The sequence below is a fragment of the Hyla sarda genome, chromosome 9 (genome assembly GCF_029499605.1).
Source record: "Hyla sarda isolate aHylSar1 chromosome 9, aHylSar1.hap1, whole genome shotgun sequence".
Classification (NCBI taxonomy): domain Eukaryota; kingdom Metazoa; phylum Chordata; class Amphibia; order Anura; family Hylidae; genus Hyla; species Hyla sarda.
The window spans coordinates 8044736-8058567 of record NC_079197.1 but is presented as its reverse complement, the minus strand read 5'-3'; the positions used below and the strand labels follow the sequence as shown (position 1 = coordinate 8058567).

The following is a 13832-nucleotide window of genomic DNA, read 5'->3' as shown; positions in this document are numbered from 1 at the left end:
GTGTGATCTGACTGGTCTGCAGGGCCCCATACACAGCTGTGATGTCCTGTGTGATCTGACCGGTCTGCAGGGCCCCATACACAGCTGTGATGTCCTGTGTGATCTGACCACCCTGCATGGCCCCATACACAGCTGTGATGTCCTGTGTGATCTGACCGGTCTGCAGGGCCCCATACACAGCTGTGATGTCCTGTGTGATCTGACCGGTCTGCAGGGCCCCATGCACAGCTGTGATGTCCTGTGTGATCTGATCAGTCTGCAGGGCCCCATACACAGCTGTGATGTCCTGTGTGATCTGACCGGTCTGCAGGGCCCCATACACAGCTGTGATGTCCTGTGTGATCTGACCACCCTGCATGGCCCCATACACAGCTGTGATGTCCTGTGTGATCTGACCGGTCTGCAGGGCCCCATACACAGCTGTGATGTCCTGTGTGATCTGACCGGTCTGCAGGGCCCCATGCACAGCTGTGATGTCCTGTGTGATCTGATCAGTCTGCAGGGCCCCATACACAGCTGTGATGTCCTGTGTGATCTGACCGGTCTGCAGGGCCCCATACACAGCTGTGATGTCCTGTGTGATCTGACCGGTCTGCAGGGCCCCATACACAGCTGTGATGTCCTGTGTGATCTGACCGGTCTGCGGGGCCCCATACACAGCTGTGATGTCCTGTGTGATCTGATCAGTCTGCAGGGCCCCATACACAGCTGTGATGTCCTGTGTGATCTGACCGGTCTGCGGGGCCTCGTACACAGCTGTGATGTCCTGTGTGATCTGACCGGTCTGCAGGGCCCCATACACAGCTGTGATGTCCTGTGTGATCTGACCACCCTGCATGGCCCCATACACAGCTGTGATGTCCTGTGTGATCTGACCGGTCTGCAGGGCCCCATACACAGCTGTGATGTCCTGTGTGATCTGACCGGTCTGCAGGGCCCCATGCACAGCTGTGATGTCCTGTGTGATCTGATCAGTCTGCAGGGCCCCATACACAGCTGTGATGTCCTGTGTGATCTGACCGGTCTGCGGGGCCACATACACAGCTGTGATGTCCTGTGTGATCTGACCGGTCTGCGGGGCCTCGTACACAGCTGTGATGTCCTGTGTGATCTGACCGGTCTGCAGGGCCCCATACACAGCTGTGATGTCCTGTGTGATCTGACCACCCTGCATGGCCCCATACACAGCTGTGATGTCCTGTGTGATCTGACCGGTCTGCAGGGCCCCATACACAGCTGTGATGTCCTGTGTGATCTGACCGGTCTGCAGGGCCCCATGCACAGCTGTGATGTCCTGTGTGATCTGATCAGTCTGCAGGGCCCCATACACAGCTGTGATGTCCTGTGTGATCTGACCGGTCTGCAGGGCCCTATACACAGCTGTGATGTCCTGTGTGATCTGACCGGTCTGCAGGGCCCCATGCACAGCTGTGATGTCCTGTGTGATCTGATCAGTCTGCAGGGCCCCATACACAGCTGTGATGTCCTGTGTGATCTGACCGGTCTGCAGGGCCCCATACACAGCTGTGATGTCCTGTGTGATCTGACCGGTCTGCAGGGCCCCATGCACAGCTGTGATGTCCTGTGTGATCTGATCAGTCTGCAGGGCCCCATACACAGCTGTGATGTCCTGTGTGATCTGACCGGTCTGCGGGGCCCCATACACAGCTGCGATGTCCTGTATGATCTGACCAGTCTGCAGGGCCCCATACACAGCTGTGATGTCCTGTGTGATCTGACTCTCCTGTGTGATCTGACTCCTTTCTATCATAAACAGCAGGAAGTTTTTCAGCAGTTTGCTCTACAGCAGCTGTTCTGTGGAATCAGAAAGACGGGCTACAGTCACTGAAAACTAACCACTACGTGATTTACTCCATCTATCAATGGTATTAATGTATTGGCTGATCAGTGAATTATAACAAGGAATCACTTCAATGGAAGGTGAGTTTTCCAGTGGTCTATGACAGGGGCCATGCTGGGAGTTGTAGTTTTGCAACAACTGGAGGGCCACAGTTTGAAGACCACTGGTCTATGAGATGATTCAGAAGCACTAAATCACTCAGGTTCCCCCTACCTAAAAACAACACAGTGTATCCCTAAGGCTCTGATCATACCTGCACTTATTTTCTGTACCCCCTCCCGCAGACGTGGCATGCCCCCCCAGACTCACAGACCCCACCTGACAGTTTAGGCCAGTGTTTCCCAACCAGGGTGCCTCCAGATGTTGCAAAACTACAACTCCCAGCATGCCCGGACAGCCTTTGGCTGTCCGGGCATGCTGGGAGTTGTAGTTTTGCAACACCTGGAGGCACCCTGGTTGGGAAACACTGGTTTAGGTTCTACAAAAAGTCCCATTTATCAGCTCTAGGCAAAAATCATAGAGCCAAATTTCTTTGCAAGTGGCTTTTCAATTACCCAAAATAAAAAATCTGATAATTAACGGATTGGATTTACTCTGTAAAACACGCACTGTACCAGGGATGGACTCACCTTTCTCTTCTCATATTCAGAGAATTTGTTCTGCAAGACAAAGACAAATCGATTAGCATTATGTAGATATTCAACACTATGTACAGCATTGTGTGCCCCAACATGATGTGAGTTGTAGTAATGCAACAGCTGGAGAGCCACTGGTTGGAGAACAAGGGGAATAGAAAAAAAGAGCTGATTTCTTTCAAAAACAGCACTACTCCAGCCCTCAGGATGTGTGTGGTATTACAACTTTGCTCCATTCTCTTCAATGAAACTGGGTTGTACAAATCCAAGCGTATAATAGTTGTTTAATGATTTATTCTTTACTACTCCCACAATTAAGTTGTAAAACAATCTTTTTTATCACATATGTGAATGTAACATGAGACTTATTTGCTTATTTATTTTTTATATGTTATAATTTTTTTAATTTTTTTTAGATTTCTTGAAAATGTAATAAAAATGATTTGATATGGAACTGGGCAGCAATACCCCTCACAACCTTTATTTATTTTTACTTTATTTTTTTTTACGTTTACACCGTTCGCCTTAGGGGATCATTAACATTATATTTTTACATTTATACAATATATTTATTATTTATCTTTTTTTACGCTTATATGTATTAATATGGGGGAAAAGGGTGATTTAAAACTATTGGGGGATGGGATTTTTCAAATTTTTTAAAACTATTTTTTAAACTATTTTTTACATTTATTTTACACTTTTTTAGTCCCCATACGGTACTATATATAGCAATCATTCGATTGCTAATACTGTTCAGTGCTATACATAGGGCATAGCACGGATCAGTATTATCGGTGATCTTCTGCTCTGGTCTGCTGGAAGGCAGATCAGTGCAGAAGACTCTGGGAGACGGACAGAGGCAGGTGAGGGGACCTCCGTCCGCCATCTTGACAATCAGATCAGCCATTATAAGGCCATGTTCACACTACGGAATTCTTGCGGGCTGAATTCCGCGAGCAGAGTTTCCGCTTGGCGGCCGCCGCCGGAGTTACTTCGGCGCTAGGGCCGCGGGGCACTGAGCCGTCACCATTGACGGCTATGCAGTGCTCGTGGAATCCGCGCAAAGAATGAACATGTTCTTTCTTTGCGTGGAACAATTTCAGCGGCGGAATTGTCCGCCACGGAAATTCCTAAGTGTGAACGGGTCTCGCGGAGACCCATTCACACTAATGTTAAGTTCACACCGCAGAATTCCGCTCGTGGAATTCCGCGAGAATTCCGTAGTGTGAAAATGGCCTTAGTGCAGCATCTGTATTGCTCACGGCACCTGAGGGGTTAATGACAGACATCAGCGCAATCGCTGATGTTCGCCATTACCGGCGGCTCCACGGCTGCTGACAGTCTCCGGGACCCGCCTGGAATGAAGTGAGCGCAGCTAAGTGTACGGCGCTGTGCGCTAAGAGGTGCTATGCAGCACCATACATTTACTGCGCATGTCATTAAGGGTTTAAAGAAATGAGTTTGGATTTTTAATCTTGAATAGTCCATTTAAAGGGGTACTCCGGTAGAAAACTCCGGAATCAACTGGTGCCAGAAAGTTAAACAGATTTGTAAATTACTTCTATTAAATCTTAATCCTTCCAGTACTTATTAGCTGCTGAATACTACAGAGGAAATTATTTTCTTTTTTGGAACAACACAAGCACAGTGCTCTCTGCTGACATCTCTGTCCATTTTAAGAACTGTGCAGAGTAGGAGAAAATCCCCATAGCAAACATATGCTGCTCTGGACAGTTCCAAAAATGGACAGAGGTGTCAGCAGAGAGCACTGTGCTTGTGATGTCAGCAGAGAGCTCTGTGTCCCAAAAAGAAAAGAATTTCCTCTGTAGTATTCAGCAGCTAATAAGTACTGGAAGGGTAAAGATTTTTTAATAGAAGTCATTTACAAATCTGTGAAACTTTCTGGCACCAGTTCATTAAAAAAAAAAAAATGTACAAGATACAGGCACAGTATGAGGAGGCTGTCACGAAACCAGGTCCATACACAGCACCTATATTCTGCTAATGGCACTATGAGATGCAGCCATGTTAATGTGGTTGTCCAACCAAAAGTAACTTATCACCTATCCACATTATAGGGGATAAGTAGCTGATCGCAGGGGGTCCGACCACTGGGTCTCCCACAATCTCCAGAACAGGACCCTGGTCCTCAGTAAGGAGTGTATGTGGTAGACGGCACGCGCTCCATTTATTTCTATGAAAGCGCCAAAAAGACCCAAGTACAGCACTCAGGCATCCCCGGCGCTCCCATAGAAATGAATAGAGGGAGTGCCATCAATCTCATACGCTCCTCTCTGAGAGCCAGGGTCCCATCCCGGAGATAGTGTGGGGTCACGGTGCTCCGACCCTTGCGATCTCCGGAACAGGACCCTGTTCTGTGGATAGGGTTAGTTAGTTTTGTCTGGACGACCCTTATAAATCTGCATTCTCTCTCCTATCAGATGATTCGGTAGTGTTGCAGCTAAGGCCAGATCTATCGCACAATTCATACCAACCTGCCATTCAGTCTCCTCTTTCAAAGACATTAGAAGAGCGCCATCTAGTGCGTCCGCAGCAGCATCGCACGTGTCGTTCTCCAGGACTGAGAGCAAGTACTGAGAGGGGGGACAGTACTCCATGCCGAGCTCTTTTGGGTTGGGAGGGAGAAGAAAATCTGGTTATGGTGGTAGAGCAGTGGTCTCCAACCTGCGGACCTCCAGATGTTGTAAAACTACAACTCCCAGCATGCCCGGACAGCCAACGGCTGTCCGGGCATGCTGGGAGTTGTAGTTTTGCAACATCTGGGGGTTCCGCAAGTTGAAGACCACTGTGGTAGAGTATTAGGGTAGGGTCACACGTAACGGATCTGCAGCGTGTTTTACGCTGCGGAGACGCCACTGACCCGACCTATAGTGTGCCTCCAGCTAATGCCACCCCCTGCCCCGCCTCGCCTCCTGGCCTGCTCACAGGGGCAATCCGCCATTCCTAGCAGCCAAACAGAGACATGCGAGTCGTCGAGTGCACTGCAGTGTACACAGACATCATGGAGCAGCATGTGTACACTGCGCATGTGTGCGGCGACTCGCAGGCTCATGTGGCTGCTCGGAGCAGCAGATTGAAGCTGAATGCAGGCCAGGGGCAGAGCCAGCCTGGGCAACAGCTGGAGGCACACTATGGGTTGGGTCACCGGCGGATCCGCAGTGTAAAATACGCTGCAGATCCTTACCTTACACATACTACTGCTTGCATGCCACTAATAATAAGACCCCTAATTTCTACCTACCCTTGCAGAGAAACTGCTGGATCGCCTCTGTCCCCTCGCTGCACACCGAGGCCGGAGGAAAGACCATCCCTGAAGCGTCCAGAGTCAGGGTCTATGGAGAAAGCAGGGAGAGTCCATATATCCTAAATGTATCACCATTACTACTATGCCTACCATAACACCCCTCACCTCTAATGTGCGGACATTCGCCAGAGAACGAGGAAGCTCTCGTAGTCTATTCTCGCTGACGTTCAACGTGCGCAGAGAGTGCAGACCCCCGATAGTCGTCGGAAGCAGCTTCAGTTTATTCCCTGTGTTAATTTTACATAAAAACGCACGTGAGATAAGCGGCCGCCAGACACCTCCGATGCTGCTTATCTCTGATAAAATCAACAGGACAGGTTCATTGAGCAGCCTCTGTAAACAGTCAAATCTGCCTTCTGGACAGATTATTCATTGTATAATAAAGTTTTTTTTAGTTTATAACCATTCGCAAGATCTCTGCTTGCTGTCAATTTTGTTTACATGAAGAGAAAAAAAAAAAGACTGTTTAAAAAGAATCTGAAAGCAGGTTAGGGCATCCAAATCCTGCCTATAGATACTTGGAGCCGTTACCACGAGCATTATACTACCTTTAAAACGGCGCCATTTTATTGATATGCAAATAAGGTTGTTAGGTGCACTGGGGGCATTACTTTACCCCTTGGTTAAACTAATAAGGCCGCCCACCCCAGTCCTCTAAAGCACTTAGCAGTTCTCCAGGGGGTACTTGAAAAAAAATCAGTAATGGCCACCGCCACTGGTTACTGGTCCTGACCACTATGAAATAAATGATCGGCTGACGTCACTGCACCAAGAAGAGGGAGGACAGCAAAGGGGGCACTGGGCGGCTGTGGGCAGGAACTACCATCAGCTTTGTTGCTCCACTGTCCCTGCAGACCGGGGACCTACTACTATGAGCCAAAACAATAGGTCCACAGACCAGAGGAGCAACAAAGCGGGGAGAGTATGGGGGCCTACAACTATATATGGGGGCAGTCTGGGGGCCTACAGCTATATATGGGGGCAGTCTGGGGGCCTACAGCTATATATGGGGGCAGTCTGGGGGCCTACAGCTATATATGGGGGCAGTCTGGGGGCCTACAACTATATATGGGGGCAGTCTGGGGGCCTACAACTATATATGGGGGCAGTCTGGGGGCCTACAACTATATATGGGGGCAGTCTGGGGGCCTACAACTATATATGGGGGCAGTCTGGGGGCCTACAACTATATATGGGGGCAGTCTGGGGGCCTACAACTATATATGGGGGCAGTCTGGGGGCCTACAACTATATATGGGGCAGTCTGGGGGCCTACAACTATATATGGGGCAGTCTGGGGGCCTACATCTATATATGGGGACAGTCTGGGGGCCTACAACTATATATGGGGCAGTCTGGGGCCTACAACTATATATGGGGGCAGTCTGGGGGCCTACAACTATATATGGGGGCAGTCTGGGGGCCTACAGCTATATATGGGGGCAGTCTGGGGGCCTACAGCTATATATGGGGGCAGTACAGGGGCCTACAACTATATATGGGGACAGTCTGGGGGCCTACAACTATATATGGGGGCAGTCTGGGGGCCTACAACTATATATGGGGGCAGTCTGGGGGCCTACAACTATATATGGGGACAGTCTGGGGGCCTACAACTATATATGAGGGCAGTCTGGGGGCCTACAACTATATATGGGGACAGTCTGGGGGCCTACAACTATATATGGGGACAGTATGGGGGCCTACAACTATATATGGGGCAGTCTGGGGGGCCTACAACTATATATGGGGGCAGTCTGGGGGGCCTACAACTATATATGGGGGCAGTCTGGGGGCCTACAGCTATATATGGGGGCAGTCTGGGGGCCTACAACTATATATGGGGCAGTCTGGGGGCCTACAACTATATATGGGGGCAGTCTGGGGGCCTACAGCTATATATGGGGCAGTCTGGGGGCCTACAACTATATATGGGGCAGTTTGGGGGCCTACAGCTGTATTTGGGGGCACAGAGGGGGCCTAACAACTTTATGGGGACGCACAGTGGGTACTATTACTGTGTGTGACAATAAACATGGGGAGTTTGTAAATAGGAGGGTATTGTACTGCAGAAAGGAGCCTAAAATGTTTGTTTGGCTGGTTCTGTGTAGACGTCTTGTATGGGAGAAATCTTTATGGGGGTCTAGGCCAGATAGTGAAGAAAAGAAAAGCAAACAACTCCGGTTATAGAAGACGTTACCTGTAAATTGGGGGACTGGGGAGATAGGGAGAGGAACAGGGGGACGGTTATAGAGGAAAGTAAAGCCTATTAATTACAGTGATCCCCCAACATACGATGATTTCTTTATGCTATGGCCTCTCAGAGGCTATCACATGTTGAAGGCAGCATCAACATACGATGCTTTTATATGTCGGGCCATCGCATAAAACGGCTATCCGCCAGCGCAGACTGCTTCAGCTGCTGCTGGATAGCGGTTTAATGTACCCTGTGTGCTCCGGTGAGTGTCACTCACCTGTCCCCGCCGCTCCGGACCATCCTCTTTGGGCTAAGCTGAATGGCCGTTGCTCTCCTTCGTAGTCATCATGTCACCGCGCACGCTGCCCCGTCATCCAATAGGAGCGGCGTGCGCAGCGATGTGATGATGGCGATGGAGAGCGACAATCCAGGGCAGCGGTGACGGTCCGGAGCGGCGGGGACACCCCGAGGACGTGATGACGGCGATGGGGAGCGATGATCCAGGGCAGGGTGACGGTCTGGAGCGGCGGGGACACGTGAGCATAACTTTCTATTTACTATTGCACAAATCCCTCAACATACGATGGATTCAAGTAACGATGGTTCATTTGGAACAAATTACCATCATATGTTGAGGGATCACTGTATACGATAATCATTACAAAAGGTCTCTAATATGGGGGTACACTTTTTGGGGAATGGGCTGTCAAGGGGTACTTAGGCAAAAAAGGTTGAGAACCACTGCTCTAAAGCAGTGTTTTCCAAATAGTGTGCCTTCAGCTGTTGCAAAACTACAACTCCCAGCATGCCTGGACAGCCAAAGGCTGTCCAGGCATGCTGGGAGTTGTAGTTTTGCAACAACTGGAGACACACTGTTTGGAAAACACTGCTCTAATGCCTCTAACTGTCTTTGTGTATTGACGTAAATCAAGTTAGGCGGCCATATTGGTGCACTAGGGGGTAACAGAACGCCCCCAGTGCTCTGAACAGACTAATAAAATGGATATTAAAAATAAATGGAGCATCGGGTTCAATATTTACAGAATTATAATGATCATAGTAATGGCCAAGCACTCCCTTCAATCCGCACAAATGTACCCTGTGCTTCAGCTCCAGACCAGGGTTATTGAAGTTTAGATTCCATGAGAACAAAGCTGTAGTAACCTGGCATGGCCACTAGACAACGTATGGCGCTGTCTGCATAGTGTACATACGGGAGCCACAGTGGCTCTGCGACTTCTGCGAGTGTTGCCATTCACTGACAGCAAGCAAAGATCAGTATAAGCATAAAGATCTTCTCATTATACAGCAGTTACTTTATATGGAGCTCTATGGCAATTACCATTCACATTCAAGGTCTGTAGCTGGACTAAGTCCCCAATGGAGTCAGGGAGGGAACGCAAAATGTTCCGCTCGACGTTCAGCACCTTCGAAAATGGAGAAGAGACAAATTAAGTCACCCTCCCCCCAAAAAAATGATTCCCTTCATGGCCCCCCTGATCGTCCAATCACGTTACCCGTAAAGACTTCAGCTGTCCTATGTCTGCAGGGAGCGATGAGATCTGGTTGTCATGGAGATCTAGAACCTGCGCAAAATAAAATGAAAGTCCGGATGAGTCAATGTCTGGATGTCGGAGGTTTGTAATATACGGGGCGGTGAACACTCACCTTCAAGGTGGCCAAGTCCAGGATCTGGCAGGATTTGGGGAGCAGATTAGATAAAAAATTGCTATGAAGGATCAATACCTGAGAAGAGACCCAGCAGGGATAGAACCATCAGAACAGTCCTGAAATACTCTGTGCAGCTGTGGACACCCCCACTATCAGTCTGCCTCCTGCTTCCACTCCCAATATTATAATATAAATATATATATATATATATATATATATATATATATATATATATATATATATATATATATATATATATATATATATATATATATATCAACAGATATATATACTGTATTTCCCTCACTCAGTAATTCCTGACACAGCCGTGCACTGGAGACTAAGGCCGGGTTCACACTGCGTTTTCTGTTTACATAAAAAAACTTTTTTTTTATCCTCTTGAAACTGATAGAAATGTAAATACGCACATATGATCACCAACTTCTATGGTGTCTGCTATAGTGTAGTCTATTGAGTGTTGTAATGTAAGTCAATGGGAAACAGATTCTGCTGTGTGGAACGCATATACAGCGGAGACCATGTTTAACGTATACGGCTTTATCCTTCAATTCAATAGTATAAAACATGTACATAGAATGGAGACACAGTGAGAACCCAGAACAAGATGTCCATGGGCCCCGCGCTCTATCACTGACCTTCTTCTGCAGGGCCCGGCAGGTGGAGAAAGCAGCATCGGGGACCTGAAAACAAGAGACAGCAACAAGACGGGTATTAACTTCTATTATAGATAGGAGATAGATAGATATGAGATAGATAGATAGATAGATAGATATGAGATAGATAGATAGATAGATAGATATTACCTCTGATAGTTCACATTTGGAGATGTCCAGGATATCATCCGCTCCGGCTTCTTTCGCCTAGAATACATACAGACCGCACTGATTCTGGTTCCAGGACCTTTGGCTAACACACACAGATTTCCTCCTCCTGCGCAGTTCTCCGAGCTGACAGTAAGGGGCGCTCCAGATCTATCACAGGGGCCCAGGCTGTCTGATACATTTGTTGTATTTGTACACACTGAAGCCTAACTCTAACCCCACTAATATTTGGTTTATTTCTTCCCCATCTATTTTTCTGTACTGTAATTTTGGGTGAGATTTTTGTAGCACGGCATCACATTTCGGGGCTCGCTCTTTCACCACAACACCTTTTGTATCTTTTTGATGTTTGCTCAATTGCTATATTTACCCTTTTGGACACTTATACTACGCTTTGTTCTTTTCTCTGGAATTTGGTGATTGGCATTATATGGCGGGATTCTCTCCCGCACTTGTTTTGTTTATTGTTGAAAATTAAAAAATAAATTAATTAAATATATAAATGATGAATAACAACAACAAAAATAATAATTATTTTTTATTTATTATCATTATTATATTATTAATTGTAATCATTAATAAAGTCATAATTAATAATAAAAAAATATTAGAGATGAGCGAAGTTACAGTGATTCGTTTCGTCACAAACTTCTCTGCTCGGCGGTTCCTGACTTTATCCTGTATAAATGAGTTCAGCTTTCAGGTGCTCCGGTGGCTGAAAAAGATGGATACAGTCCTAGGAGAGTCTCCAGCCACCGGAGCACGGGAAAGCTGAATTAATTTATACAGGATAAAGTCAGGAACCGCCGAGCAGAGAAGTTTGTGACGAAACGAATCACTGTAACTTTGCTCATCTCTAATATTAATAATAATATTAATATAATAATAAATACTATTATTAATAATAATAAATATTATTAATAATAATAATTAATAATTAATAATGATAATACTACTACTAATAATAATAATAATTAATAATGATAATACTACTACTAATAATAATAATAATAATTAAGAATGATAATAATACTATTAATAATAATGATGATAATAATAATACTATTAATAATAATGATGATAATAATAATACTATTAATAATAATAATGATAATAATAATACTATTAATAATAATAATACTATTAATAATACTATTAATAATAATAATACTATTAATAATACTATTAATAATAATACTATTAATAATAATAATAATGATAATAATAATACTATTAATAATAATAATGATAATAATAATACTATTAATAATAATAATGATAATAATAATAATGCTAATAATAATAATAATAATAATAATAATATTAATAATAATAATAATAATACTATTAATAATAATGATAATAATAATACTATTAATAATAATGATAATAATAATACTATTAATAATAATGATAATAATAATACTATTAATAATAATAATGATAATAATACTATTAATAATAATAATGATAATAATAATACTATTAATAATAATACTACTACTAATGATAATACCATTAATAATAAAAGTATCCAAAAATAAAAAACACATAATAGATGTAGTGCTAGTTTTTTGTTTTATATAGTTTTTTTGTAAAATAATTCTGCGCCACTGAGTGATGTAGCAGAGCTGAATTTGTGATATATCTTTTTTTGCTTCTGCATTTGATTCTCCTGCAGTCCTATGTAAGAACACAAGATGACTTGAGCCAAAAGACAAACTTAGCTCTGCTCTATCTGTGCAAAAAAAGTGAAAAAAATACTAATCTTATAGCACTAACAGTTTACTCTGATCTTCTAACTGTGGCCAGATGCTACAAAACTACAACCCCCAGCATGCCCGGACAGCCGTTGGCTGTCCGGGCTTGCTGGGAGTTGTAGTTTTGCAGCATGTGGAGGTCCACTGTCCTATGTTGAATATTGGTTGTCTCATCGCACACCGCATTGGCACTGCCGAATCACTGGCAGAACACATAAGGATGAATGCCAGGACTACTGGGTGCTACATGGGCGGTTCCAGACTATGACAGGAATGTAACAGGAGCTTATGACATTGCTGGAGGATGAGTGCTAGCTCTTCAGCCCACTATATAATCACCACAGATGGATATTAGGTATGAGATCATCTCTTGGCAGCGGATCAGCGTTCTCCCTCTCCCATTCCCATCACTATCCCGGGGATCGGACTTACCAGGCACATCTGATATTCCAGGCGTTTTCTGGCCTCCCCACTCAGCTTCTGCTTCCTGAAGAACAGCGGCATCATATCTGAGAGCGCGGACCCACGAGGAGCTGGAGGAGAAGACATGCAGAGCTGAGCTCCGGAGAAAATACACAGATCCCGAGACTGCCAGACCACTCCCTGACAGCCGCTGCAAGAGACCAGTCACCCAGGGACGCGGCAGCCGCACGCTGACAGGCAGGGGGGATCCAGAACAATCACATAATGGCAGGCAGGGGGGTCAGGAACATAGGACAATCACATAATGACAGAAAGGAGTGAGCCACAACAGACAGAGAACAATCACATCCAGAACATATTTAGGGCAATCACATAATGGGGCAGAAAGGAGTGTTCTAGAACAGACAGAGAACAACCACATAATGGCAGAAAGGGGATCCACAACAGACAGAGAACAATCACATCCCGAACCAAGGCAATCACATAATGGGGCAGAAAGGAGTGATCTAGAACAGACAGAGAACAACAACATAATGACAGAAAGGGTATCCAGAACAGAAAGAGAACAACCACATACTGACAGGCAGGGGGGTTCAGAACATATAGAGAACCAACTACTAAGAGTGAGGGGGATCCAGAAGAGACAAAGAACAACCACATCAGGACAGGCAGAGGTGATCCAGAACAGACAGAGAGCAACAGAACAACCACATACTGACAGGAAAAGGTGATCCAGAACAGAGGACAACCATGTCAAGAACATATAGAGAACCACATGCTGAGAGTGAGGAGGATCTAGAAGAGACATAGACCAACCACATAAGGACAGGCAGAGGTGATCCAGAACAGACAGAACAACAGAACAACCACATACTGACAGGAAAAGGTGATCCAGAACAGAGGACAACTATGTCCAGAACATATAGAGAACCACATGCTGAAAGTGAGGAGGAGGATCAAGAAGAGACATAGACAAGGACAGGCAGAGGTGATCCAGAACAGAGAATAACCACATCCAGAACAAACAGAGAAAAAAAACACATACTGACAGGCAGGGGGGTTCAGAACATATAGAGAACCAACTATTAAGAGTGAGGGGGATCCAGAAGAGACAA

General features: G+C 45.5%; 1 protein-coding gene across 2 annotated transcripts in view; it reads right to left on the bottom strand.

The window, feature by feature from the left end:
* The window catches only part of LRSAM1 (leucine rich repeat and sterile alpha motif containing 1), a 36214-nt gene that overhangs the window by 15550 nt on the left and 6832 nt on the right, over positions 1-13832 (bottom strand). For both annotated transcript variants that reach the window (XM_056538997.1, XM_056538998.1), the window contains exons 2-11: positions 12727-12827; positions 10517-10573; positions 10349-10393; positions 9690-9767; positions 9539-9607; positions 9364-9448; positions 5930-6051; positions 5762-5852; positions 4995-5125; positions 2491-2520 (exon numbers count right to left, since the gene is read on the bottom strand). In XM_056538997.1, coding sequence (XP_056394972.1) covers positions 2491-2520; positions 4995-5125; positions 5762-5852; positions 5930-6051; positions 9364-9448; positions 9539-9607; positions 9690-9767; positions 10349-10393; positions 10517-10573; positions 12727-12801 — 783 coding nt within the window. In that variant the 5' untranslated portion in view covers positions 12802-12827. The remainder of the gene's footprint in view (positions 1-2490; positions 2521-4994; positions 5126-5761; positions 5853-5929; positions 6052-9363; positions 9449-9538; positions 9608-9689; positions 9768-10348; positions 10394-10516; positions 10574-12726; positions 12828-13832) is intronic.